Source organism: Panulirus ornatus, chromosome 1, assembly GCF_036320965.1.
Source record: "Panulirus ornatus isolate Po-2019 chromosome 1, ASM3632096v1, whole genome shotgun sequence".
Lineage (NCBI taxonomy): Eukaryota > Metazoa > Arthropoda > Malacostraca > Decapoda > Palinuridae > Panulirus > Panulirus ornatus.
In genome coordinates, this window is record NC_092224.1 from 68968650 (window position 1) to 68995215 (window position 26566).

General features: G+C 40.2%; 1 protein-coding gene across 1 annotated transcript in view; it reads right to left on the bottom strand.

The window, feature by feature from the left end:
- Nucleotides 1-5754: 5754 nt before the first annotated feature.
- Rbbp5 (retinoblastoma binding protein 5) overlaps nt 5755-26566 on the bottom strand; it is a 55672-nt gene continuing 34860 nt past the window's right edge. The window contains exons 8-11 of the mRNA XM_071663192.1: nt 25383-25595; nt 18369-18615; nt 16141-16255; nt 5755-7611 (exon numbers count right to left, since the gene is read on the bottom strand). Coding sequence (XP_071519293.1) covers nt 16146-16255; nt 18369-18615; nt 25383-25595 — 570 coding nt within the window. The 3' untranslated portion in view covers nt 5755-7611; nt 16141-16145. The remainder of the gene's footprint in view (nt 7612-16140; nt 16256-18368; nt 18616-25382; nt 25596-26566) is intronic.

Here is a 26566-nt window from a genome sequence, read left to right on the forward strand (position 1 = left end):
ATCAACTAAAACATGATCACCGAGTTACTTAATAAAATAAATGACATGAAAATTGGCCCTAACTAACAAGATTCAACATTAACCAATATCAGGTAATACGTGATCACTAAGTTATTAAATAAGATAAATGTTACTAACCTTTCCCCCATCCAGCGGGTGCGAGGCTAGGCCAATCATCAGTTAGGGGATAGGTCATCAATCGCGGGTGACGAGATTTTCAAGGATATCCATTGCTTTTGCAATGATCTTTTCAAGCCATTACATTATCTTCAGGTAGCGTGTATTTGTTTTTGTTCGGGTAATCATCATCAAGGCACAGGTGGGTCTCACAGTTCACACTGACCTGTGCCATTTTTTTTCTAACTCGGGTGAGTTCACAGGTATTCATTGCATATTTATTGACATAAACATCATTTTCTGTCTCCCGAATGTATTTCATTATATTTTTGATACACTTTTCTCATTTCATTTGTAGTTTTGTTGAAAATAAGCCATTTCCACTATAATTTTTACGTAATTTCTTTATAGCATTTATACACTAAACTTCGCGGAAACTTGAGTATATAAAAAATGATCATATAAGCGTTTCTGTTTTTGATAGTTCACTTGTGTTTCAACACGAGAGAGAGAGAGAGAGAGAGAGAGAGAGAGAGAGAGAGAGATACGATTGTACGGCACTGTGTATGCATACGTCCAAAGCCCGGGAGAAACTGGGTTACTGGCTTGGTGGTTCTCGCGGATGGGCGGAGTCCGTGAGCAAGAGGTCATGGCTGGTAGTTTCACCATCGGGTCAGATTGACTGGTAACGGCCTAGTATCGTATGTCTCGATATTTGTTCTAATAAAATTAATAGCTTTTGAACCTTATTAATATGTGGTAGTCATTTTGCTACTGATCATAACAACTGAGACAGGTTTTTATATATGGATACCCGCGGACGCAAACTAGTGGGCGGAGCTAATTTCGTTTCCCTATGGCCACCGAGTGGCGGGAATATTGTATGCTGGGTCTCCTGACGTCACGGTGACGGCGCGTAGTGGCGGGAATATTGCATGCTGGGTCTCCTGACGTCACGGTGACGGCGCGTAGTGGCGGGAATATTGCATGCTGGGTCATCTGACGTCACGGTGACGGCGCGTAGTGGCGGGAACTCTACACGCTAGGTCTGGTGACGTCACGATGACGATAGGAGTACCGGCGCGCCTTAGAGGGAACTTACCGATGATCCAGATCAGCGGGGAATCGTTAGTTCCCTTCCCTGAGTACAATGGCTTCAAATCCAGTAGTAGTAGTGAGGATCAGCCTGTCCTACCTGCTTGATGAAGGGGCTGTATTTCCTGCAGGACATGATCGTTTGATTGGTGTCAAGTTGGGACGTCACGTCCAGAAACCAGGTTATTTTATCACCATCAGACAACTTAGTTCTTAGGAAAGTTTAAGTTTAGTCCTAGAGCAGTGGTGGTGTTTATGGTGGGCAAGTCTTTGTTATGACCGGGACGGCTAGTACTTTCCACTGTGGCACTCACGGTTGACTCCGTGGTGGCCTCCTTGGCTTGTTTCTTAGCACACTGGATAGCACGTTTTCTGACACTTCTTGTATGATATACAGTCCATTCTTAATTTGTATCGTCATCCTGGTCACTGGATTCACTCTTTATTTGTTCCAAGTCATTGGGGTTCTGCAATTGATCGGTTTCATCATCACCAGAGGCCTTGCTGGTGTTTGAGAGAGGGTCAGACATGACCTCTCACAACCGTGGGTCAGGTCAAACTGAATAAACAGTGAATCCAGTTACCAGGATGATGATACAAATTGGCCTTTCTACTCTGTACATTCTACCTACAGGGACACGTCCTTGACGAAGTGATTACCTATAGATATCTAGGATTACATGTAAGACACCAGCCTGAGCCTAGCTGTATGGAGCTCGAATGCATAAAAAACAGCTGTGTGTAGCGTTTATGCTGCATGCAATTTGTAGCATGTGGCTCCATTGGCTCGTCTATATCAATGCTCAAACTGCTGTACACCTCACTTATCAGGTCCATCTTCGATTACTCGGTGCCTTGGCTACTTATGCTTTGCCCTAAACAGCTAAATCAAATTGAGACTATACAGAATGAGGCTATGAGGATTATCCTTGGCTGTACTCGTAATGTCAAGCTTCATGCCTTAAGGCTTGAACTGGGTCTACCTCCCATCATGGACAGGATCACTCAAACGGCTTTGACTCATTTCCTTAGAGTGTTTAGATTACCCAACAACAGAGAGGTAATCACACCCCACCAGAGATCAGATAGACTGTGATGCTCACCTCTCCGTTTGGCATATCTCCAAAATCCTGGGCACGAGACTGAAGACAGGATACACACAACAAGTCATTGCACTATGAAAGAAGCTGGGTGCGTATTTCAGCAGTCCTCGCTAACGTCTGGGCTACTGGCATTCTGTCCAAAAACATACAATCTCACCTTGTCACATGTAACACAACAACACGTGTAACTCATGCAGCTCATTCTTCGCAACTCTAGATTTTCCTGCTTTGAGCACTATGGGCTAGCCCCATCTTTTAGCAAAATGGTTGAAGCAGAAGATAGAAGTAGTATGTAAGGAACATTTATGCACGAGCTTTAGGTAGAAGTAGTAGGTCAGAGCATTAGATAAAAGTTATGAACATTAGGTAGGAGCCTCTGCAAACACTGCGCTAGACTGGCTCTCTGCCAGTGGCCTGTTAAGGATGAGGCACTAAAGGCTAAAAAGCAGCACTGGAGTTCTTTAGTTATGGACACTGTTGCTGTGACCATTCCCTTTCAGAGAGTTCCAATTGGAGATATACATAGACAGATGCAAGGGATTAAATCTTAGTGGAAGGGGATCTGATCAAAATGGTGAATGGTGCTTCAATTACTGGTGTAATTGCGAGGGCATTGTGTGCCTGGTGTGAATGAAAATTGGGAAAAGTTTGTTGAGCTGTGTGCTAAAAATGGTAATAAGGAATACATAACTTAAAAAAGGTGCATACATGGTTATATTGGTTTGGTGATCAAGCATCATTGGATCTCTTGCATGTGCTGGAATGTCTAATCGTTTCTTGGTAGAGGTGAATCTGAAAATTTGAGGTGGGTTTAGTAAAAGAGGCAATGACATGCATTTGAAAGAAGTAATTGTGCAAGCTTGGAAAAGTGGCCATGTAAGGTTACCAAGAGACTTAGTGAAGAATATCATATGATGGAATCAAATGAAACTAAAGAAATGGAGGAGTGAAAAGTATTTGGGTAATCTGCGCTTAAATGAAGTGAGTGGCATGTGGACATATGAAAAAAAATACTGAGTGGTATGATGGGAAGTTAAGTCACTAGTCAAAGAAAAAAGGTTTATGGTCAGTATCTGCCGGAATGGAAATTGAGCAACTGAGAGTAGCACAAGAGACAGTAGCAGGAGGTCAAGAAGTTGTGAAAACTGGAAGAGCAAATGAGTACCTATTACAAGATGTGCAGTGACGGTGGGGCTAACACATGGCGCTCACCACACAATTTGCTTATTGAATAATACTGTTTCAACCACCATTCTTTTACACCCCACATATCTTGTTTTTGTATTATACTTTTTCTTGGCAGCTAGTCTAGCATAATCAAATGTCTATTCAAGGTTCACCTGGTAACATCTTCAACAGAGTCTGGTATGCTTTTGAATAATCATGTAGTCACTCCATACGTATTTTTCTATTTTTTCTTGTGATAATGTAGTGTTCCAGCTTCATATATTTTGCTGGTACCTTTATATTTTCATGAATTTCACTTGATATAATGATTCTATATCTACCTTTCTGAATTGCTTTCATACTTAGGATGGTGTTCTTCATGCGTTGTTTGTTGCCATGCCTATATTATTATAAATCTTTGGCTGACTCTTTCTAGACTATGAAGTTCAAGTTCTTTCAGTCTTTCATTTTAGGTTGTATACTCTAGTCCATTAACTTTACTTGTAACTGGCAGCCACATGACAGCACTATTCACTTTTTACTTCTTATAATGTACATGTTAAACATTTTTATCATTGATTTTCTCTTATTGCAAAAGTTCTTAGGATCATACCACTCATCAGTTGACTTGAGAGCTTTGTCTATCAGTCTATTCCCCAAATACAAGTTTTCATTTATAATGATTCCCAAAACCTTGATGTTAATATCATTGTTTCTTTTCCGGTAGGGCTTTTACATGAAGGAACTGAATGAGTGTTAACTGCATGAACTTCAGAGAAAATAAGTTGTGGAAGGAGGTGAATCCAACTGTGTGAGGACACGAGAACAAACTGGGAAAATGGTGAGGAGAGAAGAAGGGAAAGGAATAACAAGCAAAGGAGATGTGATGAGATGGGATGAGTATTTTGAAGGAATGATGAATGTGTTAGATGATGGTAGGCAGACATTATTTGTTTGGGATGAGATAATATATGGAGCGAGAGAATCAAAGCAAATGGTATAATAAGATGATGAAGCAGAGCAACAGGAGTGGATGGGAATGCAGTTGAACTTCTCTTGAGAGTGACAGCATTGTTGACTGGACAGGCTCTTTAACAATAATATACATGGCAGGGTTGACAGAGATACCTTGTGGCCAGTGAAGTGGAGTAGTAAAATGAAAAGTTATGAAATACAGAGAAGTTTTTCCTAGCGTAGTAAGGGAAGCATGCAAGTACAAAGGAAGAATGGTGCATGGTTTCCAGTTAAGGTGATTCTGCATCAAGGATGTAAAATGTTATTATGGATTTTTGATCTGTTTACAGAGAGGGTAGTGAGGGAAGCATATGAGAGGGTTTTGTAATGAGTGGCTATAAAGTGTGCTGCTAGTGAAAGGACATGGGAGGTGAATAAAATGGTGGGTGTGAATGATATGGATCTGGTGGCATTCTCCAGTGAGAAACTCCAGGGTTTGGAGGCATGTATAAAAGAAGAGAGTTGAGAGTACTCGTGATGAAATATAAGATAATATGCTGCATACAGGAGGTGATGTAAAATGTCTGGAGCGTAACTTTAAATGGAAAGGACCTGGAAAAAAGTGGACTTCTTCAGGGTACCTGGGAGTAAATGCAGAAAAGGATGAATACATGAGGACTGAAGTGAACCATAGGGAGGAAGAGAGGGATAAGGTTCAAGGTATGTTAAGGACCATGCACATGGAGAGGTCATTGTGAAAGCTGTTGTATGGGTACCTTGAACACAAAAGAAAGAGGGAGGATATGGTGGAAATGAAATACCTTACAGTGATATGTGGTATGAAAGTGAGTTGATTATGTAAAGAATGGGGATGTTAGTACCAAAAAGAGGTGTGGTAGTGTGTTGGTAAGTGTAGTCTGATTCTGAGGAATGACTAGTGTGTGCTGCAGTGGTTCAGGCAAACTGAGAAAGAGCAAAGAAATGTTAAGTGGATCTGTGTCAGAAGTGATGGGAATGAGGGGAAGAGGGAGATGAGAAGATGAAAGGATGGGGTTATGTGGGCTTTGGGATACTGGGGGTCTGAGTATTCAGGAGGATGAGAAACATGCATTGGAGAGAATGAAATGGACTGATGTTGTATATGGGGAAGCACTTTCAGTGGATTGACCTTTGCTGTGGATGGTAGGTTCTGATTTTAATTCATCATACATGACAGCTAGATATTGGATATGTGCAAATGAGGCCATGAGGCCATTATTCATTTGTTCCAGACACTCCCTCACTTAGGCAGGAAAGGCAATTTGTATATAAAAAAGAGTATCCTGTAAAACTATAATTCACACAATGTTTTCATACAAGGTGTTCTACAGTATTTTCTTTCTTTTTACTAGAAATCATCATATAATTTACCTAAATGTATAATTATTGTACTTGGTGACATAAGATATTCATAGCTGTACCGTGTTTTCTCTAAAATTAAGTCTCTCAACGAACATATAACAATGAAAGTAAGTATTATTATTAGGGCCAGAGTTACTACCATTATAAAATTGTGAAACAGCAGACATATTCTTTCACAACAGTTCTTTTTAGAAAACAATTCCTAAAATGATGATATACTGAATAGAATAGTGTATACTGTGGTTTTAATACAGACTGTTTTAACAGAAGAATGATGTATCATACAGTATAAGATAGTTCATACTGTGTTTATATTACAGACTCTTGTTTTAACAGAAGAATGATGTATCATACTGTATAGGAGAGTTCATACAGTGGTTATAATACAGACTCTTGTTTTAACTGAAGACAACAAATTACAGTAAATAACAAATAAATATAATACATCAACTAAGTCAAATATCTTTCATATTTTTCAACACAGTAAAATTCTGAGCTAAACTGCTTTTTGTTAGTTTTAGCAAGTTTTCTTTGAATTTCCTACACTGATATGTTGCAGTTAATTCTATGATGGTATTAAATTCTATTGCAATATGCTCCAAAATGTTTCAACAGTATATGGTAGAGAAAAATTACACCACTTCTATATCATAAATTCATTATAATAATGACTGAATGGTGTACCTATTACATACTAAAAATAAAATGTCTGAGTTGGGTTACCCATTTGTGTTCTAAGTGGGTATAAGATGATAGACTAGTAAGCTAGTTGGACAGTCTGTTAAGACTAAGAGGAACAGTAACACCACTCTCTTATGCTTATGCTAAGGAAGCAGAGATGATTGGCTAGTTAATACATTTGGCAGTGGTGTGCCCAGCAGTAAGGGGTCAAAGAGGCACGTCAGTCTTCAGCGTCACTATCACATGCATGAGACACTGACAATGATTTTTCATCTCATCAATCACTGTAAATTTTCCATAATCATATGTTATTTATAATCCTGCAGCATATACAGTATCCAGACTTCACCTCAGTATTTTCATTTTTTCAGCACTTTATGAAGTACAGATCAAAGCTAACCCACCCATCTCTAAACTGTATCATTATTCTGGCTTTGAGCACTCTTTGTCCATAAGAGCTTCCACTAACTCACATCGTCACTCTGAAATCATTCTTCTTCTTAGCCCTCCTATGAAGAGAAAATCCAAATCTAAACACTGCAGTCTTTACAACAGATTTGATTTCTTGAGACATTCTTACATAAAATATATTTGCTTACTAGAAATTTTTTTTTCTTGACACTTAAACTAGATGTTGATAGCTGCAAGTTCACACAGCAGACTGATTAACCTTAAGTTTGTGTTTGATGTGAAAGATGAATAACAGTTTTTGTCACATGAAATCTGTCACAGGGTTATTAGAATATATTCTCTGCTGTCACTATGCTTATGGATGTTACTAGGTGATCATACTAACAGTAGAAGGCAGCATCCTTTATATCAATGACCCATACGAATGCTTCCATAACGAAGGAAAGGCAAGCGTTGTTGTCCTCAATAAGTCTTCTCAAAGCCTCCAGGTAGTCATTAAGACTGCAACAGCTAAGATCATTCCTTACTCTGAGAGCCACAGGGAATGATTTTAGTCCTTCACTTTAAGTTTATGGTTTCTTCTTTTATGCAATGAAGTACTTCTTGGAATAAGAGGAAATCCTTTGCTTTTTTGCAATGGATGATGCTATGGTATGCTTAAACAGGCAGTTTCCAGGTGTTTCTGAAAAATATATCATAAATCACTCCAATGAAGACAATCACTATATGAAAAACTAACACAGAAAATTTAACATAAAATGTTTGTAAAATTGTCTGAAAGCACATTAGATTCAACTTCAAGGTATAAGAATACCATGCGTACCACTGATATCTTTAGCTCAGCAAATAATACATAATACACATTTACTAAAACTCCTCGTTACTGAAACACTTTCACAGCCAAAATGGATTTAGAAACAATGTATTTCTGATATCATTAAATTTTTTCAATCCACAAATTTATATCTTTGGAAAATCGGAAACATGCCCACTCATCTGAGGATATTTTCTTGAAAGATGTTATATCTTTGTGCGTAATGGTAAAGATCTCAATAATCCAAAACATCTTGGGTCATACAGACTTTCATCTGCTAAAAAGAGAGAGATGATCTTGTTCACAAAGCAGTTTTGCACATAAAAGCACTGAGAACAACTAAAGATCTAAATTGAGCATGGTATATTGCCAGAGGACTGGAGGCACAGCTTGACCAAGTGACCCACAATACATACTGTGATTGGCTGCCTCTCTCCTCTGGATCTGAGATGTCTCTCCTCTCTTACTTAAGCCAATATCAATGCGTCACTGGTGCCTTAGTGATTCTTACCTTATGTAACATGGGACTACTTAAATGTTTTTGTAATAATTAGCATACCTAGTATATGTGAGCTAGGGTTAAAGCCTCCAAACAACTTTTGATGAGCAAAGGCAAGAACAAACATTCATATTTGATGTGGAAATTTTTTTGGATAATTTGAGAAGGCATGTTATCTGTGAAAATGCTGCATGAAAAATATGGTGAAGAACAAATGCCAATATATGGTACGAAATACATATTACTCTAGAGGTCCCTTGGTAAACCCTGGAGGGAGTTTTGAGTGATGAGGACTAAGCAGCACAGCCACCTCATTTGAGGTAAAATGTCTGCCCTCAAGTCTGTATCCATTACTATGGGAGAAATTAGACATGTTAAGTCTTAAGTAACTTGATACATCAATATCATCACAGCCTCTTAACCTTTTCTTTTACAGGCAAAATGAATTTCAAGTTGCTTAATCTGTTGACAAAGGATTTCTTTCACTGCATTTTCTCCATTCTATCTGTATCTTTTTAATATTTTTTCATGTAGGGTGATGAAAACTGAACACAATAATCAAGATGGGGATGAACCAATGAACTGTTATGAGTAAGGATTATTTCCATAGATGTGAATTTGAAAGCCCTACCTATGAATCTAAAAATTTGTTGGCTTTTTTCACTTCTTACTTTATTTTAGGTCTCTACAAATTATCACACCCAAGTCTTTTTCCTCATTTCCCTTTTGCAGTCTAAAAGAATTCATATTGTAACATGCCCTTTCATTTTTGCAAGTGATACATAAAACTTTGCACTTACCAATGATAAAATTCATTTGCCACCTACGAGCCCGGTCCATCAATTTGCTTGTCAGTTTGAAACAGTAGATGTTCATTTCCTAGATTTATTTCCCAACTTTGTATCATCAGCAAATTCTGATATTCTGCAATGCAGCCCATCATCTATATCATTAATCTATATATGAGGAAGAAAACTGATCCCAAGTATGATCCTTGTGGCACTCTACTTCTTATATCTAACTAGAAGATGGTGAAAGGTATGTGAGCTTCGAAAAGAGGCTTGTGTTAAGAGATACCACGAAAGAGTGAGTGCAGAATGGTAAAAGGTGAGAGTAAATGATGAGTAGGAAGTATTTAGGAAAGCAGTGCTAACAAATGTGAGGGCAGTGTGTGACATGCAGAAGTTGGGGTGTAGGAATGTGAGAAAGGGTGGTGAGTGTCTGGATGATGAAGTTAAGTTTTTACTGAAAGATCAAAGAGAATTACTTACAATCAAGTAGTTGGGAGATTTACAATAGAAGGACCAAAGAGCATTACTTACAATCAAATTGAAAGATTTACAAAAGAAAACATTAAGAGATAAAAAGGAAGTTGCTGAGAATGAAAAGGAGAGCAAGTGAGAATGGGTCGAGTAAATATCAACACATTTCAGGGCATGTGAAGTGTCTGGGGTAAACCACGGAAAGGTCTGTGGGGCCTGGATGCAGATAGGGAGCTGTGGTGTCGGTGCATTACACATGACAGCTAGAGACTGAATGTAAACGAATGTCGCCTTTTTTTGTCCGTTTTCCTGGCGCTACCTTGCTGAAGCAGGGGGTAGCAATGCTGTTTCCTGAGGGGCGGGCTAGTGACAGGAATGGATGAAGGCAAGCAAGTATGAATATATGTATATGTCCATGTGTATGTATGAATATGTATGTATATGTTGATATGTATATGTATGTATATGGGCATTTATGTACATATAAAAGAAAGAGGCAGGAGGTCAAGAGAAAGGTGCAAGAGGTGAAAAAGAGGGCAAATGAGAGTTGGGGTGAGAGAGTATCATTAAATTTTAGGGAGAATAAAAAGATGTTTTGAAAGGAGGTAAATAAAGTGCGTAAGACAAGGGAACAAATGGGAACTTCAGTGGAGGGGGCTAATGGGGAGGTGATAACAAGTAGTGGTGATGTGAGAAGGAGACGGAGTGAGTATTTTGAAGGTTTGTTGAATGTGTTTGATGATAGAGTGGCAGATATAGGGTGTTTTGGTCAAGGTGGTGTGCAAAGTGAGAGGGTTAGGGAGAATGATTTGGTAAACAGAGAAGAGGTAGTAAAAGCTCTGCGGAAGATGACAGCCGTCAAGGCAGCGGGTTAGGATGGTATTGCAGTGGAATTTATTAAAAAAGGCGGTGACTGTATTGTTGACCGGTTGGTACGGTTATTTAATGTTTGTATGACTCATGGTGAGGTGCTTGAGGATTGGAGGAATGCTTGCATAGTGCCGTTGTACAAAGGCAAATGGGGTTAAAAGAGAGTGCTTAAATTACAGAGGTATAAGTTTGTTGAGTATTCCTGGGAAATTATATGGGAGGGTATTGATTGAGAGGGTGAGGCGTGTACAGAGCATCAGATTGGGGAAGAGCAGTGTTGTTTCAGAAGTGGTAGAGGATGTGTGGATCAGGTGTTTGCTTTGAAGAATGTATGTGAGAAATACTTAGAAAAGCAAATGGATTTGTATGTAGCATTTATGGATCTGGAGAAGGCATATGATAGAGTTGATAGAGATGCTCTGTGGAAGGTATTAAGAATATATGGTGTGGGTGGCAAGTTGTTGGAAGCAGTGAAAAGTTTTTATCAAGGATGTAAGGCACGTGTACGTGTAGGAAGAGAGGAAAGTGATTGATTCTCAGTGAATGTAGGTTTGCGGCAGGGGTGTGTGATTTCTCCATGGTTGTTTAATTTGTTTATGGATGGGGTTGTTAGGGAGGTGAATGCAAGAGTTTTGGAAAGAGGGGCAAGAATGAAGTCTGTTGTGGATGAGAGAGCTTGGGAAGTGAGTCAGTTGTTGTTCGCTGATGATACAGCACTGGTGGCTGATTCATGTGAGAAACTGCAGAAGCTGGTGACTGAGTTTGGTAAAGTGTGTGAAAGAAGAAAGTTAAGAGTAAATGTAAATAAGAGCAAGGTTATTAGGTAGAGTAGGGTTGAGGGTCAAGTCAATTGGGAGGTAAGTTTGAATGGAGAAAAACTGGAGGAAGTAAAGTGTTTTAGATATCTGGGAGTGGATCTGGCAGCGGATGGAACCATGGAAGTGGAAGTGAATCATAGGGTGGGGGAGGGGGCGAAAATCCTGGGAGCCTTGAAGAATGTGTGGAAGTCGAGAACATTATCTCGGAAAGCAAAAATGGGTATGTTTGAAGGAATAGTGGTTCCAACAATGTTGTATGCTTGTGAGGCGTGGGCTATGGATAGAGTTGTGCGCAGGAGGGTGGATGCACTGGAAATGAGATGTTTGAGGACAATGTGTGGTGTGAGGTGGTTTGATCGAGTAAGTAATGTAAGGGTAAGAGAGATGTGTGGAAATAAAAAGAGCGTGGTTGAGAGAGCAGAAGAGGGTGTTTTGAAATGGTTTGGGCACATGAAGAGAATGAGTGAGGAAAGATTGACCAAGAGGATATATGTGTTGGAGGTGGAGGGAATGAGGAGAAGTGGGAGACCAAATTGGAGGTGGAAAGATGGAGAGAAAAAGATTTTGAGTGATAGGGGCCTGAACATGCAGGAGGGTGAAAGGTGGGCAAGGAATAGAGTGAACTGGATCGATGTGGTATACCGGGGTTGATGTGCTGTCAGTGGATTGAATCAGGGCATATGAAGCGTCTGGGGTAAACCATGGAAAGCTGTGTAGGTATGTATATTTGCGTGTGTGGACGTGTATGTATATACATGTGTATGGGGGTGGGTTGGGCCATTTCTTTCGTCTGTTTCCTTGCGCTACCTCGCAAACACGGGAGACAGCGACAAAGCAAAAAAAATAATATATATATATATATATATATATATATATATATATATATATATATATATATATATTTTTATATTTATTTATTTTGCTTTGTCGCTGTCTCCCGCGTTTGCGAGGTAGCGCAAGGAAACAGACAAAAGAAATGGCCCAACCCACCCCCATACACATGTATATACATATACGTCCACACACGCAAATATACATACCTATACATCTCAATGTACACATATATATACACACACAGACACATACATATATACCCATGCACACAATTCACAATGTCTGCCTTTATTCATTCCCATCGCCAACTTGCCACACATGGAATACCATCCCCCTCCCCCATCATGTGTGCGAGGTAGCGCTAGGAAAAGACAACAAAGGCCCCATTCGTTCACACTCAGTCTCTAGCTGTCATGCAATAATGCCCGAAACCACAGCTCCCTTTCCACATCCAGGCCCCACACAACTTTCCATGGTTTACCCCAGACGCTTCACATGCCCTGATTCAATCCACTGACAGCACGTCAACCCCGGTATACCACATCGATCCAATTCACTCTATTCCTTGCCCACCTTACACTCCCCTGCATGTTCAGGCCCCAATCACTCAAAATCTTTTTCACTCCATCTTTCCACCTCCAATTTGGTCTCCCACTTCTCCTTGTTCCCTCCACCTCCGACACATATATCCTCTTGGTCAATCTTTCCTCACTCATTCTCTCATGTGCCCAAACCATTTCAAAACACCCTCTTCTGCTCTCTCAACCACGCTCTTTTTATTTCCACACATCTCTCTTACCCTTACATTACTTACTCGATCAAACCACCTCACACCACACACTGTCCTAAAACATCTCATTTCCAGCGCATCCACCCTCCTGCGCACAACTCTATCCATAGCCCACGCCTCGCAAGCATACAACATTGTTGGAACCACAGAACATACCCATTTTTGCTTTCCGAGATAATGTTCTCGACTTCCACACATTCTTCAAGGCTCCCAGGATTTTCGCCCCCTCCCCCACCCTATGATTCACTTCCGCTTCCATGGTTCCATCCGCTGCCAGATCCACTCCCAGATATCTAAAACACTTTACTTCCTCCAGTTTTTCTCCATTGAAACTTACCTCCCAATTGACTTGACCCTCAACCCTACTGTACCTAATAACCTTGCTCTTATTCACATTTACACTTAACTTTCTTCTTTCACACACTTTACCAAACTCAGTCACCAGCTTCTGCAGTTTCTCACATGAATCAGCCACCAGCGCTGTATCATCAGCGAACAACAATTGACTCACTTCCCAAGCTCTCTCATCCACAACAGACTTCATACTTGCCCCTCTTTCCAAAACTCTTGCATTCACCTCCCTAACAACCCCATCCATAAACAAATTAAACAACCATGGAGACATCACACACCCCTGCCTGCAAACCTACATTCACTGAGAACCAATCACTTTCCTCTCTTCCTACATGTACACATGCCTTACATCCTCGATAAAAACTTTTCACTGCTTCTAACAACTTGCCTCCCACACCATATATTCTTAATACCTTCCACAGAGCATATATATATATATACACAAATAAAGTGCATATGAATGCGCACCTTCATAGAACATACAAACCTCCAACAGCCAGGAGTGAACCCGGGACCCCTGAGCAAGAGGCAGAAATACTAACCGCTAGGCTATGGCCCCCATAGCCTAACGGTTAGCATTCCTGCCTCTTGCACAGGGGTCCCTGGTTTGATCCTGGCTGTTGGAGGTTTGTATGATATAAATATATACATATATGTCCTCTGTTCTTAACGCTACCTTGCTAACGCGGGAAATGGCGAATAGTTTGAAAGAAAGAAAAGAAATATATATATATATATATATATATCCATGTGACCAAACCATTTCAAAACACCCTCCTCTGCTCTCTCAACCACGCTCTTTTTATTTCCACACATCTCTCTTACCCTTACGTTACTTACTCGATCAAACCACCTCACACCACACATTGTCCTCAAACATCTCATTTCCAGCACATCCATCCTCCTGCGCACAACTCTATCCATAGTCCACGCCTCGCAACCATACAACATTGTTGGAACCACTATTCCTTCAAACATACCCATTTTTGCTCTCCGAGATAATGTTCTCGACTTCCACACATTCTTCAAGGCTCCCAGAATTTTCGCCCCCTCCCCCACCCTATGATCCACTTCCGCTTCCCTGGTTCCATCCGCTGCCAGATCCACTCCCAGATATCTAAAACACTTCACTTCCTCCAGTTTTTCTCCATTCAAACTCACCTCCCAGTTGTCTTGACCCTCAACCCTACTGTACCTAATAACCTTGCTCTTATTCACATTTACTCTTAACTTTCTTCTTTCACACACTTTACCAAACTCAGTCACCAGCTTCTGCAGTTTCTCACATGAATCAGCCACCAGCGCTGTATCATCAGCGAACAACAACTGACTCACTTCCCAAGCTCTCTCATCCCCAACAGACTTCATACTTGCCCCTCTTTCCAAAACTCTTGCATTCACCTCCCTAACAACCCCATCCATAAACAAATTAAACAACCATGGAGACATCACACACCCCTGCCGCAAACCTACATCACTGAGAACCAATCACTTTCCTCTCTTCCTACACGTACACATGCCTTACATCCTCGATAAAAACTTTTCACTGCTTCTAACAACTTTCCTCCCACATCATATATTCTTAATACCTTCCACAGAGCATCTCTATCAACTCTATCATATGCCTTCTCCAGATCCATAAATGCTACATACAAATCCATTTGCTTTTCTAAGTATTTCTCACATACATTCTTCAAAGCAAACACCTGATCCACACATCCTCTACCACTTCTGAAACCACACTGCTCTTCCCCAGTCTGATGCTCTGTACATGCCTTCACCCTCTCAATCAATACCCTCCCATATAATTTACCAGGAATACTCAACAAACTTATACCTCTGTAATTTGAGCACTCACTCTTATCCCCTTTGCCTTTGTACAATGGCACTATGCACGCATTCCGCCAATCCTCAGGCACCTCACCATGAGTCATACATACATTAAATAACCTTACCAACCAGTCAACAATACAGTCACCCCCCTTTTTAATAAATTCCACTGCAATACCATCCAAACCTGTTGCCTTGCCGGCTTTCATCTTCCGCAAAGCTTTTACTACCTCTTCTCTGTTTACCAAATCATTTTCCCTAACCCTCGCACTTTGCACACCACCTCGACCAGAACACCCTATATCTGCCACTCTATCATCAAAGACATTCAACAAACCTTCAAAATACTCACTCCATCTCCTTCTCACATCACCACTACTTGTTATTACCTCCCCATTTGCGCCCTTCACTGAAGTTCCCATTTGCTCCCTTGTCTTACGCACTTTGTTTACCTCCTTCCAGAACATCTTTATATATATATATATATATATATATATATATATATATATTATCCCTGGGGATAGGGGAGAAAGAATACTTCCCACGTATTCCCTGCGTGTCGTAGAAGGCGACTAAAAGGGGAGGGAGCGGGTGGCTGGAAATCCTCCCCTCTCGTTTTTTTTTAATTTTCCAAAAGAAGGAACAGAGAAGGGGGCCAGGTGAGGATTTTCCCTCTAAGGCCCAGTCCTCTGTTCTTAACGCTACCTCGCAAATGCAGGGAAATGGCGAATCGTATGAAGTATGTGTATATATGTTATCCATGGGGATGGGGAGAAAGAATACTTACCACTTATTCCCTTTGTGTCATAGAAAGCAACTAAAAGGGGAAGGAGTTGGGGGCTAGAAATCCTCCCCTCCCATTTTTTACTTTTCCAAAAAGAGAAACAGAGAAGGGGGCTAAGTGAGGATATTTCCTCTTAAGGCTCAGTTCTCTGTTCTCAACACTATCTCACTAATGTGGGAAATGGCAAATACATATGAATAAGAAATGTATATATGTGTGTATATGAGTGGATGGGTCTTACTTCATCTGTTTCCTGGCACTACCTCGCTAATGCAGGAAATGGTGATTAAGTTTAATAATAGTAATGATAATATGAAAAATAAAATAAGTGGAGATAAAGCAGAGATTATAGTAACCTTTTTCAGTGCTTTTTTCTGTCCTTTTTTGAGTCTCCTTTGGAATTGTTTCGTCCCTTTTTGTTTCCTGCAGCTGGCTTCTCCTTTGGTCTGTTGCTGACAAGTGGATGAACCTCTGAAAAATATTAATATAATTATAAGACATATATACTTTGAGTATTCCTGGGAAATTATATGGGAGGGTATTGATTGAGAGGGTGAAGGCATGTACAAAGCATCAGATTGGGGAAGAGCAGTGTGGTTTCAGAAGTGGTAGAGGATGTGTGGATCAGGTGTTTGCTTTGAAGAATGTATGTGAGAAATACTTAGAAAAGCAAATGGATTTGTATGTAGCATCTATGGATCTGGGGAAGGCATATGATAGAGTTGATAGAGATGCTCTGTGGAAGGTATTAAGAATGTATAGCGTGGGAAGCAAGTTGTTAGAAGCAGTGAAAAGTTTTTATCGAGGATGTAAGGCATGTGTACGTGTAGGAAGAGAGGAAAGTGATTGGTTCTCAGTGAATGTAGGTTTACGGCAGGGGTGTGTGATGTCTACATGGTTGTTTAATTTGTTTATGGATGCAAGAGTTTTGGAAAGAGGGGCAAGTATGCAGTCTGTTGTGGATGAGAGAGCTTGGGAAGTGAGTTAGTTGTTGTTCGCTGATGATATAGCGCTGGTGGTTGATTCATGTGAGAAACTGCAGAAGCTGGTGACTGAGTTTGGTCAAGTGTGTGAAAGAAGAAAGCTGAGAGTAAATGTGAATAAGAGCAAGGTTATTAGGTACAGTAGGGTTGAGGGTCAAGTCAATTGGGAAGTAAGTTTGAATGGAGAAAAACTGGAGGAAGTAAAGTGTTTTAGATATCTGGGAGTGGATTTGGCAGCGGATGGAACCATGGAAGTGGAAGTGAATCATAGGGTGGGGGAGGGGGTGAAAATTCTGGAAGCCTTGAAGAGTGTGTGGAAGTCGAGAACATTATCTCGGAAAGGAAAAATGGGTATGTTTGAAGGAATAGTGGTTCCAACAATGTTGTATGGTTGCGAGGCGTGGGCTATAGATACAGTTGTGCACAGGAGGGTGGATGTGCTGGAAATGAGATGTTTGAGGACAATATGTGGTGTGAGGTGGTTTGATCGAGTAAGTAATAATGGGGTAAGAGAGATGTGCGGTAATAAAAAGAGTGTGGTTGAGAGAGCAGAAGAGGGTGTTCTGAAATGGTTTGGTTACATGGAGAGCATGAGTGAGGAAAGATTGACCAAGAGGATATATGTGTCAGAGGTGGAGGGAACGAGGAGAAGTGGGAGATCAAATTGGAGATGGAAAGATGGAGTGATAAAGATTTTGAGTGATTGGGGCCTGAACATGCAGGAGGATGAAAGGCGTGCAAGGAATAGAGTGAACTGGAACGATGTGGTATACTGGGGTCAACGTGCTGTCAATGGATTGAACCTGGGCATGTGAAGCGTCTGGGGTAAACCATGGAAAGTTCTGTGGGGCCTGGATGTGGAAAGGGAGCTGTGGTTTTGGTGCATTATTACATGACAGCTAGAGACTGAGTATGAACGAATGTGGCCTTTGTTGTCTTTTCCTAGCGCTACCTCGCACACATGAGGGGGGATGGGGATGGTATTCCATGTGTGACAAGGTGGCGATGGGAATGAATAAAGGCAGACAGTGTGAATTGTCAGCATGAGTATATATGTATGTGTCTGTGTGTGTATATATATGTGTACATTGAGATGTATAAGTATGTATATTTGCGTGTGTGGACGTATGTGTATGGGGGTGGGTTGGGCCATTTCTTTCATCTGTTTCCTTGCGCTACCTCGCAAATGCGGGAGACAGCAAAATAAATAAAATAAAATAAATATTCAATATACACTTTCCTCTTTCAATAACTCTCTCCAATATTTCTTACTAACTTTTCTCTTAATTTCATACTTTATCAACTTTAATAATTCAGTCATCGGCATCACGTTCATGGTGATCTCATTCACCTATGCATACACGATGACAAGATATTTTCTCATTCAGGCCCTTTTTCTTCGGAGTTCAATACAAACTTTTGTAATTACCTATCCATATCAGCACAAACTACAAGAACCTTATATCTTGTACATTTGCTATATCATACATACTTGGGAACTCATATCAATCTTTTATAAAGACGTGTTGCTCAAAACTCAAGTTCAAGACACACACCGAATGATCTCACTATTGCTTTTCCTTTCTTCTAAATTTACCTACCATCTGTTGGTGCATTTTCTAATGAAACATCAAATGTTTTTGGTCTCTTCTTTTTGGGTGATATATTTTCCTTGCTATCACTAGATCTTTTGGATGTGAGGTCATCGTTTGGTGCACCCTCAGGACCCCAACCTTCTTCAGGCTCCTCTATCTCTGGAGAGATGGGAAGGTACAATAAAGCATTGCTGTCATCATCTTCATCTGAACTACAGAAGGCAGTCACTGGCTCTGTGCTTACAACATCAACCTATAATGACAAGGATTACACTGTCAGTGGTATAGACAGAAAAGTAATCAACCAACTGAAATGTACATGGATATATATATATATATATATATATATATATATATATATATATATATATATATATATTTTTTTTTTTTTTTGCTTTGTCGCTGTCTCCCGCGTTTGCGAGGTAGCGCAAGGAAACAGATGAAAGAAATGGCCCAACCCACCCCCATACACATGTATATACATACGTCCACACACGCAAATATACGTACCTACACAGCTTTCCATGGTTTACCCCAGACGCTTCACATGCCCTGATTCAATCCACTAACAGCACGTCAACCCCGGTATACCACATCGATCCAATTCACTCTATTCCTTGCCCTCCTTTAACCCTCCTGCATGTTCAGGCCCCGATCACACAAAATCTTTTTCACTCCATCTTTCTACCTCCAATTTGGTCTCCCACTTCTCCTCGTTCCCTCCACCTCTGACACATATATCCTCTTGGTCAATCTTTCCTCACTCATTCTCTCCATGTGCCCAAGCCATTTCAAAACGCCCTCTTCTGCTCTCTCAACCACGCTCTTTTTATTTCCACACATCTCTCTTACCCTTACGTTACTTACTTGATCAAACCACCTCACACCACACATTGTCCTCAAACATCTCATTTCCAGCACATCCATCCTCTTGCGCACAACTCTATCCATAGCCCACGCCTCGCAACCATACAACATTGTTGGAACCACTATTCCTTCAAACAAACCCATTTTTGCTTTCCGAGATAATGTTCTCGACTTCCACACATTCTTCAAGGCTCCCAGGATTTTCGCCCCCTCCCCCACCCTATCATCCACTTCCGCTTCCATGGTTCCATGGATATATATATATATGTTATCTATAACACATTAAGCAAAAAAGGCATGATTTTATTGTCCTTCAACAAAATAAGGAAAAATATATATATAGCAATAATTAGGTATATGGAAGAAAATGAATTACAAAATATATGAGCACTGCTTTATGAGACTAATAGGTGATATAAAGTTCCTTATATTTTGCCCTAATTCCAGTTCTTTTTACACTAGACAGGAATTTTGAGTATTAAATTGTATTCACACAATACAAGAACTCACCAACATGGGCTATAGATAGGGTTGTGTGAAGGAGGGTGGATGTTTTGAAAATGAAATGTTTGAGGACAATATGTGGCGTGAGGTTGTTTGATCGAGTAAGTAATGAAAGGGTACGATTGATGTGTGGTTATAAAAAGAGTGTAGTTGAGAGAGCAGAAGAGGGTGTGTTGAAATGGGTTGGACATAAGGAGAGAATGAGAGAGGAAAGGTTGACAAAGAGGATATATGTGTCAGAGGTGGAGGGAACAAAGAAAGCGGGAGACTAAACTGGAGGTGGAAGGATGGAGTGAAAAAGATTTTGAGTGATTGAGGCCTGAACATACAGGAGGGAGAGAGGTGTGCAAGAAATAGAGTGAATTGGAACGATGTGGTATACTGGGGTTGACGTGCTGTCAATAGATTGAACCAGGGCATGTGAAGTGTCTGGGGTAAACCATGGAAAGTTCTGTGGGGCCTGGATGTGGAAATGGAGCTGTGGTTTTGGTGCATTATACATGACAGCTAGAGACTGATTGTGAACGAATGTGGCCTTTGTTGTCTTTTCCGAGTGCTACGTCGCACACATGCGGATGGAGGGGGTTGTTATTTCATGTGTGGCGGGGTGGCGATGGGAATGAATAAAGGCAGACAGTATGAATTATGTACATGTGTATATATGTACATGTCTGTGTGAGTATATATATGTATTCGATGAGATGTATAGGTATGTATATTTGCATGTGTGGATGTGTATGCACATACATGTGTATGTGGGTGGGTTGGGCCATTCTTTTGTCTGTTTCCTTGTGCTACCTCGCTAATGCGGGAGACAGCGACAAAGTATTTAGGGAAGCAGTGATGGCTTGCGCAAAAGATGCTTGTGGCATGAGAAGCATGGGAGGTGGGATGAAGAAGTAAGATTATTAGTGAAAGAGAAGAGAGAGGCATTTGGACGATTTTTGCAGGGAAAAAATGCAAATGAGTGGGAGATGTATAAAAGAAAGAGGCAGGAGGTCAAGAGAAAAGTGCAAGTGGTGAAAAAGAGGGCAAATGAGAGTTGGGGTGAGACATTATCATTAAATTTTAGGGAGAATAAAAAGGTGTTTTGGAAGGAGGTAAATAAAGTGTGTAAGACAAGGGAGCTAAGACAAGGGAGCAAATGTGACCTTCAGTGAAGGGGGCTAATGGGGAGGTGATAACAAGTAGTGGTGATGTGAGAAGGAGATGGAGTGAGTATTTTGAAGGTTTGTTGAATGTCTTTGATGATAGAGTGGCAGATATAAGGTGTTTTGGTCGAGGTGGTGTGCAAAGTGAGAGGGTTAGGGAAAATGATTTGGTAAACAGAGAAGAGGTAGTAAAAGCTTTGTGGAAGATGAAAGCCGGCAAGGCAGCGGTTTGGATGGTATTGCACTGGAATTTATTAAAAAAGGGGGCGACTGTATTGTTGACTGGTTGGTAAGGTTATCTGGTGTATGTGTGGTTCATGGTGAGGTGCCTGAGGATTGGCGGAATGCTTGCATAGTGCAATTGTACAAAGGCAAAGGGGATAAGGGTGAGCGCTCTAATTACAGAGGTATAAGTTTGTTGAGTATTCCTGGTAAATTATATGGGAGGGTATTGATTGAGAGGGTGAAGGCATGTACAGAGCATCAGATTGGGGAGGAGCAGTGTGGTTTCAGAAGTGGTAGAGGATGTGTGGATCAGGTGTTTGCTTTGAAGAATGTATGTGAGAAATACTTAGAAAAGCAAATGGATTTGTATGTAGCATTCATGGATCTGGAGAAGGCATATGATAGAGATGCATGTTAATAGAGATGCTCTGTGGAAGGTATTAAGAATATATGGTGTGGGAGGCAAGTTGTTAGAAGCAGTGAAAAGTTTTTATCAAGGATGTAAGGCATGTGTACGTGTAGGAAGAGAGGAAAGTGACTGGTTCTCAGTGAACGTAGGTTTGCAGCAGGGGTGTGTGATGTCTCCATGGTTGTTTAATTTGTTAATGGATGGGGTTGTTAGGGAGGTGAATGCAAGAGTTTTGGAGAGATGGACAAGTATGCAGTCTGTTGTGGATGAGAGAGCTTGGGAAGTGAGTCAGTTGTTGTTCGCTGATGATACAGCGCTGGTGGCTGATTCATGTGAGAAACTGCAGAAGCTGGTGACTGAGTTTGGTAAAGTGTGTGAAAGAAGAAAGTTGAGAGTAAATGTGAATAAGAGCAAGGTTATTTGGTACAGTAGGGTTGAGGGTCAAGTCAACTGGGAGGTAAGTTTGAGTGGAGAAAAACTGGAGGAAGTAAAGTGTTTTAGATATCTGGGAGTGGATCTGGCAGCGGATGGAACCATGGAAGCGGAAGTGAATCATAGGGTGGGGGAGGGGGCGAAAATTCTGGGAGCCTTGAAGAATGTTTGGAAGTCGAGAACACTATTTCAGAAAGCAAAAATGGGTATGTTTGAAGAAATAGTGGTTCCAACAATGTTATATGGTTGCGAGGCATGGGCTATGGATAGAGTTGTGCACATGAGGGTGGATGTGCTGGAAATGAGATGTTTGAGGACAATATCTGGTGTGAGGTGGTTTGATCAAGTAAGTAATGTAAGGGTAAGAGAGATGTGTGGAAATAAAAAGAGTGTGGTTGAGAGAGCAGAAGAGGGTATTTTGAAATGGTATGGTCACATGAAAAGAATGAGTGAGGAAAGATTGACCAAGAGGATATATGTGTCAGAGATGGAGGGAACGAGGAGAAGTGGGAGACCAAATTGGAGGTGGAAAGGTGGAGTGAAAAAGATTTTGAGTGATCGGGGCCTGAACATGCAGGAGGGTGAAAGGCATGCAAGGAATAGAGTGAATTGGAATGATGTGGTATACCGGGGTCGATGTGATGTCAATGGAATGAACCAGGGCAAGTGAAGCATCTGGGGTAAACCATGGAAAGTTTTGTGGGGCCTGGATGTGGAAAGGGAGCTGTGGTTTCCGTGCATTATACATGACAACTAGAGACTGAGTGTGACCGAATGGGGCCTTTGTTGTCTTTTCCTAGTGCTACCTCCTACACATGCGGGGGAAGGGAGTTGTTATTTCATGTGTGGCAGGGTGGTGATGGGAATGAATAAAGGCAGACAGTATGAATTATGTACATGTGTATATATGTGTATGTCTGTGTGTGTATATATATGTATACACTAAGATGTATAGGTATGTACATTTGCGTGTGTGAACGTGTATGTATATACATGTGTATGTGGGTGGGTTTGGCCATTTCTTTCGTCTGTTTCCTTGTGTATGTGGGTGGGTTTGGCCATTTCTTTCGTCTGTTTCCTTGCACTACCTTGTTAACGCAGGAGACAGCAACAAAGCAAATAAATAAATAAATAAATATATTCGGCATGAAAAAGAATTCTTATAATGAAGTTCTGAAGGAAACACATTTTTCCAAGAAATATGCCAAAAATTGCAAGGTAAATTTTAGCTCAAAAAAACCTTTTGTTTCAAAATTGAAACATAACATATTGAAACACTTCTATACTTGAAATAATTATGGAAAATATATCATAATATGTGAATAAGAGCAAGGTTATTAGGTACAGTAGGGTTGAGGGTCAAGTCAATTGGGAGGTGAGTTTGAATGGAGAAAAACTGGAGGAAGTGAAGTGTTTTAGATATCTGGGAGTGCATCTGGCAGTGGATGGAAACATGGAAGCGGAAGTGGATCATAGGGTGGGGGAGGGGGCGAAAATTCTGGGAGCCTTGAAGAATGTGTGGAAGTCGAGAACATTATCTCGGAAAGCAAAAATGGGTATGTTTGAAGGAATAGTGGTTCCAACAATGTTGTATGGTTGCGAGGCGTGGACTATGGATAGAGTTGTGCGCAGGAGGATGGATGTGCTGGAAATGAGATGTCTGAGGACAATGTGTGGTGTGAGGTGGTTTGATCGAGTAAGTAACGTAAGGGTAAGAGAGATGTGTGGAAATAAAAAGAGCGTTGTTGAGAGAGCAGAAGAGGGTGTTTTGAAATGGTTTGGTCACATGGAGAGAATGAGTGAGGAAAGATTGACCAAGAGGATATATGTGTCGGAGGAGGAGGGAACGAGGAGAAGTGGGAGACCAAATTGGAGGTGGAAAGATGGAGTGAAAAAGATTTTGTGTGATTGGGGCCTGAACATGCAGGAGGGTGAGAGGAGGGCAAGGAATAAAGTGAATTGGAGCGATGTGGTATACCGGGGTTGACGTGCTGTCAGTGGATTGAGTCAAGGCATGTGAAGCGTCTGGGGTAAACCATGGAAAGCTGTGTAGGTATGTATATTTGCGTGTGTGGACGTATGTATATACATGTGTATGGGGGTGGGTTGGGCCATTTCTTTCGTCTGTTTCCTTGCGCTACCTCGCAAATGCGGGAGACAGCGACAAAGCAAAAAAAAAAAAAAAAAAAGAAAAAAAAATCATAATGCTCTCAGCTGCCAGTAAACACCCAGTAAATAAGATGTAAAAGATTAGATATTACTTTAGAATTGTCTATATTCAACAGCTTAATTAAAGGTCATAATGAGGAACAAAAGAGATTATAACCATATGAAAAGTATCCTTATAATGAGGGTTTGAAAGAAAGCTACTTTTCCCTGATATACATCAAAAATTGCAAGTAATTGTTCAGGGTATATCTTAGCTCAAAAAGCTTTTTCTTTCAAAATTGAAACTTCAGATGTTCAAACACTTCTGTACTCGAAATAATCATGAAAAAAATATCATAATGCTCTCAGTTACTGATAGATACCAAGTAAATATGATGTAAATGATCAGATAATACTTTAAAATTGTTTTCATTTAACAGCTTAGTTAAAAGTCATAATAACAACCAATGATGTTTAACTGCAGATTTATATCCAGTATGAAAAATAATCCATACAATGAAGTTTTGACAAACCTATTTTTCCAAGAAATATGACAAAGGGATAATCATGTTCAGAATCAAATTCAGCTCAGAAAACATTTTGTTTCAAAATTGAAACATAATCTATTCAAACATTCTATACTTGAAATAATCAAGGAACATATAACATGATGCTCTCAGTGGCCAGTAGATACCCAGAATTAGATGCAAATTGTTTATATATTCTTTTAGAACTGTCTTCATTAAACAGCTTAATTTAAGGTCATAATAACAATCAAATGATATTCTAACCCCAGATATGTATTCAGCATGAACAACATTTCTTAAAATGAGGTTTTGAAGGAAATCTATTTTTCCGTGAAATGTGACAAAATTGCAAGTAAATGTTAGCTAAAAAACTTTTTGTTTCAAAATTGAAATATTTTGAAACACTTCTATACTTGAAATATTCATGGAAAATATATCATAATGCTCTCAGTTGCTGGTAAATTAGATGCAAAAGATAAGACATCATTTTAAAGGTGTCTATATTCAAGAGCTTAATTAAAGGTCATAATGACAAACTAAAATATTCTAACTACAGATTTGAATTTAGCACAGAAAATATATAATTTTGCTGTTTGTGCATCTAAAGTGACTGATAAAAAAGAAGTCTTTAAGCCTGCTATATGTTTATATTCATGCTCAAATGGGAAAATGCATACTTTACCAGAAAAAGGCATGGGGTAAATTGTATCCCATTTTTGTTTTCAAGGAATATTATTACAATCATACAATGACTCACCTCAACATCTTCCTCTCTTTTCTCCTGGCTGAGCTCAACACTCTTGTCCTCATCACTCTGATCAAATTCTGATTCTCGTTCTTCATACTCAACATTTTCATCAAGCTCCTTAAAATCTGGAGCAAAAGCTGACCAGTTCTCAACTTGATTCTGTGACCACACTGATACCACCCCAGAGCTGATGGATGCCATGATGGGTCGTACAGGATGCCACTGAGGAATAACATGAGGCTATAGAATTTTTGTGAGATAAATATTTGCTACTAAAACTCTATCCTTGGAATGGGGTAAGTTTCTTATTAAAAACAAAAAACACTAATAAAAAGAATTAGATTAATTTTCTACTTAACAGGTAACTGAGACTTTTTAACAAGTTAATTCACATAAACAGTGTCCCTAACACTGTTCATTACAAACATCTAAATCATATATCATACATCTCTTTCTCTTTCATACTTTTTGCTGTTTCCCGCCACTGTGGGGAAGTGCCAGGAATCTTCACTTACAACCTTCCTCCATTCCTTCATTTGGAAAGTACTAATAAAGGGGGATGTACAGGATTTTCAGCACCCTGCACCCACCCCTCAATGAAACCTACAACATGCAGGAAATATATGGGTAGTACTTTTTCCCCCATCTAAAGGGTAATTGTGTGTCTAACATTTACATGATCATTTCCCATGTTAGCAAGGTAGTGCTAGGAATGGGTGATGAAAGGTCACAATCGTTCACATCCAAAGCTCCTTATCCACAACCAGGCTACACAGACCTTTCCATGGTTTATCCTTGATACTTCACATGCCCTGATCTAGTCCACTACCAACATGTCAACCCCAGTATACCACATCATTCCAATTCACTCTATCCTTTGTATGCCTTTCACCCTCCAGCATGTTCAAGCCACAGTTACACAAAATCTTTTCACTTCATCCTTGCATCTCAAATCTGGTCTCCCAGTTCTTGTTCCTTCCACTTCTAACAGATATATCAACCCCAGTATACCACATCATTCCAGTTCACTCTATCCTTTGTATGCCTTTTACCCTCCAGCATGTTCAAGCCGCAGTAGCACAAAATCTTTTTTAATCCATCCTTGCATCTCAAATCTGGTCTTTCCGTTTTTCTTGTTTCATCCACTTCTAATGGATATCTCTTCTTTATCAACCTTTCCTCACTCCTTCTTT